The sequence below is a fragment of the Diadema setosum genome, chromosome 14 (genome assembly GCF_964275005.1).
Source record: "Diadema setosum chromosome 14, eeDiaSeto1, whole genome shotgun sequence".
NCBI classification, from domain to species: domain Eukaryota; kingdom Metazoa; phylum Echinodermata; class Echinoidea; order Diadematoida; family Diadematidae; genus Diadema; species Diadema setosum.
In genome coordinates this window covers 19265877-19273728 of record NC_092698.1, presented here as the reverse complement: position 1 = coordinate 19273728, position 7852 = coordinate 19265877, and the positions used below count along the sequence as shown (strand labels likewise).

General features: G+C 40.7%; 1 protein-coding gene across 1 annotated transcript in view; it reads left to right on the top strand.

The window, feature by feature from the left end:
- The first annotated feature begins 1659 nt into the window (after positions 1-1659).
- Positions 1660-7852, top strand: part of LOC140237663 (mothers against decapentaplegic homolog 6-like) — a 54562-nt gene continuing 48369 nt past the window's right edge. Inside the window, exon 1 of the mRNA XM_072317589.1 lies at positions 1660-1874. Coding sequence (XP_072173690.1) covers positions 1751-1874 — 124 coding nt within the window. The 5' untranslated portion in view covers positions 1660-1750. The remainder of the gene's footprint in view (positions 1875-7852) is intronic.

Below are 7852 nucleotides of genomic sequence, written 5' to 3'. Positions count from 1 at the left end.
TGTAATTTGCAAAGTTGAGTAGCACTGCCTCGGGGAATCGAGCGAACACAACATCCTGAATTATTTATCCTGAGTGGAACTGTCCATCTTCATAATTTATGCCAACTGACCAGTGTAGAGTATCGAGAGCATTGGGGTGGGGGAGGGATAGTAGGAGTGAGGGTCAAGGGATTCCTGTTTTCTTCCACTTTGGTGATGTAGCTTGGCCACCGAGTATTTTTCGTAATACTCAATATTTTTTTTTTCCTCAGAAAGACATCTGTATTGACCAAAAATATGCAAACAAAATCAGAATAAGATAACAGTTGGCATTTCCTTTTTTTTTGGGGGGGGGGCGGCGAGGGCTTTACGCTTAAAAATAGGAGATTCTATGATATAGAAAATGAGGCCCTGGTATATTATGTAATAATATGTTTTCCTCATGTTAATACCAGGATTCTTACTACTGATTGAAGTTTGATATATTCTCTATTGTTGTTTCTGTAAAAAGAAAAGAAAACCCAAACAAACAAATAGGCAGCTTTACTCTGAAATGGAACTGTTCATTCAATTATCTAAGATACATGTGCAGTTCATGCCATATTCCCTATTGTTTTTCAAGTAATTGCTTGCTCTTTATATTTCTACTCATGGTGGGACAAGTACACATGTAGTAGTAGATGGATACTTGCATGGTCACGCCAGAAATTAATTGCCAACAGGTTTCAGATTTTCTTATTTATGAATCTTAAATAATTTCCAGTAATGATGTACAATGCATCCCCCCTCTGCTGTACCAAGGTGGAATATATACTACAGTGTATGTACATACTTCATATATTCAATGTTGTAAATATCAGTGGCATCTTCATTGTGTAAAGACTTACATTGTACAACATTATTTTTCATTATTTCTGTCTCATGTCCCATTTTCTTCATATGAATTCCAGTGTAATTCGTACACATTACATTGCAGCAATCTTCAGCATCAGAATTATAAAATAACTGTAAAAATGTTGTGTTCTGTGCTGATTTCCAACAGAACCTAAAGCAAAGCCAAGTACAGGATGCATGTACTGAAATGAGGATAAATGAAAACTTCATATTGAGGAAAAAAGAAGAAAGAACTCAAAATGCCATATTGAGTACATGGATTTGATAAGAGGCCATTTTGAGCTGTCGGCAGTTTAATCTGCCTATAAAACAAGGCAATGAACATTTACTCTGATTTACTCCGTGTCTGGAAGAGAAAAGAGTGGTACTTCATGTTTGAGTGCTTTTATCATCTAGTGTGTGCAAAGGTCAAGCATCACCTGAAAGTTGTGTGAGAGACCCACAGGGGCAGTGAAGTCGGGCAGTGCAAATTAACACGGAAAATATTTCTTTATTCAAGACTGTGCTGTGAATGCCTGACTGTTCTGATGAAAAAAAAAAAAAATAGGAAAACGATTTTCGAATTACTGCTTGCTACACATGTGTAATAACAAAATTGCTCTACCATGTTGCCTCCAATCGTTTAAAACGATTAGAAAAATAAGAACAAAGATGGTTGTATTAAATGCTTGTACAGTATTGTACTGTACAATAACCCTTGAGGGCTGCAAAGATTGGGCGTTACCTTGTAGCTACTGACAAGTCAGTAGAGAAGGAAGAATATACACATCCCAGGCAAGCTCTTTCCTTTCCAACTTTTCTACTGTGAAATGTCCACATGTCATACTATTTTTTTTTGTAGGTGGTGCAAGGTGCAAGTTGTGTTAATTTGCCTCATATGTTTGTTTGCTCTATTGTAGAAGCAGAGGAGGAAACCATTTCCTCCACTGAGGAGTATGGACAGAGTACCGAAACGGGCAATACACCCACGGAGAGGAGACAGCCTTATGCCAACTCAACAGGTGAGTAACTTTGCTTTCAAAAAAGAAAAAAAAAAAAAAAAAAAGAAAGACATGGAAAAGAGAAGAAAAGAAAAAAATTAACTCTTGTCTGCCATCTTCAAATTGATCATGCCTTCAGGAGCATTCGTTTCCCAAAACATCTTTTGCAAAGTTTAAATCTACCATCTTTTATCGTAAGTCCGCCATCTTGGAGGCTGTCTTGATTCGGCTTGATATCTTGTAAGTCATGTAGGGTGGTGCACAGGCCTTTGTCCATTTCCATGTTACAGCTTGCAATAGTGTTGGCACCACTAGAGAATGTGACATTTGCCCACATCGATTGACACATGAATCATTCATATTTGAGCTCTTTACTCATTCTTTGGTGTTCTGAATTTTTCCGTTGTATTTCTGGTACCAGTGAGAATATGTACCTCTCCTTGTAAGCACTAGTAGTAGTAGGGCAAACAAAAATGCAGAATCTGGCAAGTGATTCAGTAATTGTCATGTAGAACAAGTTGCCCTTGAAGGGCAACTTACTTGTGCTGTTCCTTCCAGAAGCCTGCTGTCTCTCGTGGTATGCAGAATTGATGCCCAAGTGGTGACAATATTTTGTTCTGATTTGACTTACACCAAGGAGCTTGGAAGCTCCTTGCTTGCACTGTACATCTATGGTCAAACATCAAGATTGGTTCCTTTAAAGGGTTAATTGAGTTCAGAAAGATTGTTGCATGGTTTTTCTTTTCTTTCTGCTCTGTATGCAGTTTTGTTGCTTGCTCAGACAGCAAGAGTTGCCAAAAATGTTTAAGATGGTAATATGAGTGGTGTCACCTGCCTTGGGTATGGTTCAAGGATCTTAAACCAGCAGAAATGAATGGTGATGATATCTTTCAGTCGATTCAAAGTATCTGGTTGCTGCATTCTGCTGACAGTATTATCACAGAATGTGTTCTGCTGTTCACCATTTTTAAATTTAAGAGATGGTTGAGTTTCATAGACTTGAGTGTTATTCATATTCTCACCCAGTTCAACATTATTATTTATAAGCGTATTCAGGGATGTACAGATGACATACAAGTACACATGAATGTTGCCTTCTTTTGTTTCACATTTATGTCACCTCTGACATTATCTTTTTGTGGTGTTTTTTTAAGTTGAGCAGGTGAAAATTCTCTGCTTAACTGTAGGAGTATTTTTTTTTTTTGGTGGAAATTCTGTGAATTAACTGTACAATTTCTGTGCATTTAGAACACACTGTAGGACCTTGATCTCGGAAACATTTGAAAACGAATTGAGTAGTACTGTGATTTAAACTCATGACTTGGAATTAGAAATGCTACGCACTCGAACGCATAATGTGTGCAGTGTTGATTGTGTGTGCATGAAATGAGAAGGAGGGTGATGTTTACAAAGAGGATGAGAGAAACAGAGGTAAACAAAGACAAACGCAGCTAACCTTCAAGAAAATGCAGCCTAAACCAAAGTGGATGCAGGGGATGCAGGCATAGGGAAAGGGGATTGCGTGTGGTTTTTGTCGGGGAGTCCAACTTCGCTACACTACATAATGGTGGATGCAACACACACAGACTGCACAGCTCTGCTGGCTGTGCTGGCTGGCTGTATATAGCAGTGGTCTTTGGAGATTCCTACATTATGCAGTGTTTTTGCGGGATGCCTGTCGTATTCATTACACTGTCGAGGCTAAATCAGCAGAGGCCTTCTCTCTCTCAGTAGCGGAGGAGAGAGATGAGGAGAACGCTTTATTTCTATTTCTCTTCTCCTATGGGCTCCTCTCTGCTCTCTCTCCCTCCCCCTCTTTCCCTCGCGCTTTTCTTTATCTCTCTCTCTTTCTCCCTATCTCTCTCTTTCCAACTTGGAATATTTCTTTCAGCTCACTGCGTGGCTTGAATAAGCAACCGACCCCAAAGAGTAACAAAACAGATTCTGGTATTCCGCTGGCCATTGTTTGTTGCGGTCCGTTGAATGCCCCCTTGTTTGATTTTGCTCTGATTGTTACATTGACACATAGGTGCTTGATAGCGTTCGAGTAACTGAATGATTTTTTTTTTCTTCTGTAAAAGCCCGACTAAGTTAGAGCATAGACTTGATTTTATTAATTCCTCATTGACATGCTGGAGAAGTTGTGATACAAGAAGTAGCCAGTGTTATGTTTTTGTAGTTCAGTTTACAAGATACATGTAGGTTTGCATCCTTTTAATCCAGAGAATCAAGAGAATCATTTTTTTCTTCTCTGTTGTCAGGATCAAATCAAGAAGTTCGGAAATAAACCCCATTCATTTTGGCCCAACGGCAGTTCCTGATTTATCTTCTTGGAAGAGGAATAAAAATATTAGTTGTATGCACTTTTGTGTTTTTGTGTGTGTGGTTGCATATAATAGATATGGCTGATGGAAAGATAAAAAGAACTTTCACAGTGAAAATTATTTACCAAAGCTTTTACAGTGAATATCAAGTAGCTTTTACAGTCTTGAATAGACTGTCAAAATATACTGAAATTCTTGAGCTGTATAACGAGTTCAGAATTGTTTTACTAGTTATTTTCTATTGATATTAATGAGACTTTGATGTCATTGTTAGGGAGTTCACAGGATTCAATGTGTGTTGATTAACAAACAGAGCTGCCGGTATGCTTGAACAAATAATTAACATTCATTTCTATCAGCAAACACACGCACAAAGCCATTTTGGAAGCATGCGGGGCACTTGGCACGTGCCGTGTGTACATTTGCAGTCATGGGTTTGTGAATGAGTCCCATCTCTAGCCTGTGCTGCATTGGACTCCACCTTAAAGTTTATGAAACTCTTGCTTGAATTTCTTCTGTGTGTGTGTGTGTGTTTTGTGTCTTTCCATTCCTGTTTGCGAGGAACGGGTTGCATGACATAATTATGCAAGGCTCTTGTCTTACCACGTTTGTTGCTGCCAGACAGCTTGGGCTGTGAAGGCGGCAGCGGGCAGGCAAGCTTGCCTGGGAAATGAAGCCGGTCACCCGATGACACATTCACGCCGATGTTCCGCCAGTCAGTCGAGATTGGATGAATAACATTGGCGCCTAAGCTCTTGGCCCATTGATAAAGCCCCGGATTTGGTTGCACTTGGTGTGCTACGCTACGCAGAGTATTGTGGGCATCTCTCTCACCCTCTCTCTCACTCTATCTGTACCTGCATTGACCTGACTGCATGTGTGAAATGTGTACATGTTTCTCAGGGATGATGGGAAGGGGGTGAGGGAGGTAAATATGGGGATGGGGCACACTCTTGTGAGAGAGGTTGAGAAATTGTAGGAGGTTTTGAAAGGAGGGTAAGACGTAAAAATTTACCTCCAGCAGATGCAGATGTATTATAAAACCAGTCAATATGCTGTCAGTTCATATCATATTTGCCAAGTGCTGCTGCTCTTAAACCATATGAATTCAGCAACCATACAAATTCAGCAAACATTTATACATAAGCACTTTCTTTTCACCATTATTGTAGGAACACCACAGGGTTGAGAGTATGGTCTGCATTGATGAGAATCGCCTTGGTGATGTATTTCAACAAGGCAAAACTTTTTTTTTTTTTAAATTAGAAAAAGTGTATGGTCCATTTTCTCGTCTGGAAATATTACCCTGGACATTGCTTTCCTTTCCATTTGAAGTAACGAGGTCAGTACCTTCAAGAACCAAGTGATATACGTAGGCCTCACTATACATTTTGTCTATGTAATGGAAAAGATTGCACACCGCAACAGACCAAAGGTAGTGTTTTACCATCATTTAAAATACATTTGTTCACTCCGTCTTTGAACTTTGTTGATAAAGTGGATTGCACAGCTCACAGAAAAAATTCTTTGTGCTGATAGCGGTCAGTGATAAAATATGAAGTTTCATGATAAACAGTTTTCATGTGTGCCAAGTCCTGTTGGGCTTATCTCTGCCTTTGTCTCCTTTGAAGAGTTTGCTTTATAGTCTTTATACAGTTGTATCACTTAGATAAATTGTTAAAAGATAAATGTTGATTCTTTTTGATTCAGACCCAAACCGAGTGTCATCATCATGAGAGGTTATCTAGTGCAGTCTATAATTTTTGTATTAAGTAAGAATGAAGATGGTGAACTGTATTCTTCTGTTTTTCCTTCGTAGTGCCAGCTTTTACAAATACAGTGTATCTCTCTTTCTATCCGTGTGTCTATGTGTAAATCTATATCTACAATTCTGTCTGTCTATCTAGATGTACTTGTATCTATCTATCTATCTATCAATCTATCTATCAATCTATCTATCTTTAGATCTATCAATCTGTCCATCTACAGGTTCACTTTCATTTGATACACATTCATCATATTCGATATGATAATGCCTGTGTGTGAGGCAGTGAACAATAAGGCTATAAATCCAGCTCCTAAGCAGTGATGGTGAATACTTGTGTGGATGTGTAACAAGCCTGTGCTGTGTTGGGCTTTGCGATGTTTGTGAGCCTGCTGGTGCTCCCTCATATTCCTCGGAGGCTAGATGCATGCATGATGAATGTGTCTCCCCTCTACCATTTGTTTTGTTTCCCTTTTCTCCCCCCCCCCCACTCTTTTTTAACACCATCTCCTTCCCTTCCTTCCTAAAGCCCCCTTTCCCTCCCTTCCTCCTCCTCCTCCCCCCCCCCCCCAATGAACAGCTTATCTGCAACATTGAAGTAAAAACCCACAAAAGAGTACCTTCTTTTGTGGCTGAGGGGATTTTAGTTTGAATAGCAGAGAGTGGATAAATGGTACCATTGAAATACGGGGCAGGGGTGTGCGAGGCTGGCTAGCTGGCCCTGCTCTCTTGTACCATGCAGTGATCGTATTCAACAGGGTTTTGTGACTAGCACACCCACCTTTTTGCCTCTCTGACAAATGCTGCTGCTGAGCAAATAAGGGAAATGGGTGTTGCTCAGTAAGGGTTTGGGAGGGGAGGGGGGAGGGCATGTGTTTTAAGGGGGACTGAAAACAAAAGAAGCCAGGACATCAAGACTGATTTCAGAGAGTATCTAGCTGTACTTTGCAGAATCTTACTCTTTTCCAATTTTTCCCCCTCAGCAAAAGTTTGTGTTTTTTTCCCCCCTCTCACAGCATATAAATAGTGGAGTGCAGTATTGTGAGCAGTGCAAAGCCATTGAATGAAGCCTAACTTTGGCTCATTGAACAACAACAATGGTGCTTCATTTTAATAATGGCCTAAGCCTGACTGCCTGAGCTTAAAGCGCAGCACCCACACTCTTCTTTCCGTCTTCCCCTCTTCCTCCCATTCCCCCTTCCCTCCTCCCCCCCCCCCCCAATCATGGCTGGCACATACTGTAGGAAGTTTACTCCATTGCTCCGTCTTGCCTCCCATGGTGCCCAAACTAATAAGGCTGTTATTAGGCAGGCAGGATAATGCATTGATTGGGGGTAGGCTGGCATTCCAGCGGTGGTTTGTTGAGATGAGCACAAGGAGGGAGAAGAAGATGAGGGGGATGAAGGAGTTAACTGCTTGGTGTTGTCCCCCCTCCAACATATCCACCTCGTAGAGAACCCCATGTAACGAGGATGAATTTAGTCAGAGGTATAGCAATGAAAAAAGAGATACCGTACCAAGGGGAGCTTGTCTCCAGTGCACAGAAAGAAAACAGTTGCAGTGCAGAATAGGATATCAGAAAGTTGTGCATGACTAGCCCAAAACTGGCCTTATAAATTGAAGACAAAGCTGGTCGATTTGTGGCGTGCTACCTAGAAATCACAGTGCCAATACAAGTCCCATCTCGTGTGTACTGGAGACATTGCGAGTGCATACCCTGTGCTCTTATGTTATGTTCGCTCGTCACATAGTACAGGAATTATTTGCCTCTGCTGTGCTCCCATCTTTACTGCTGAACTGATCACGACACAATTTAGGGGGCACAGTGGCCTCTGGAAATGTAAAGAAATATAACTGGTTTTGTCATGTATCTTTTATTTGGGGGAAGGGGCGGGGGATGGCTTGAGGAG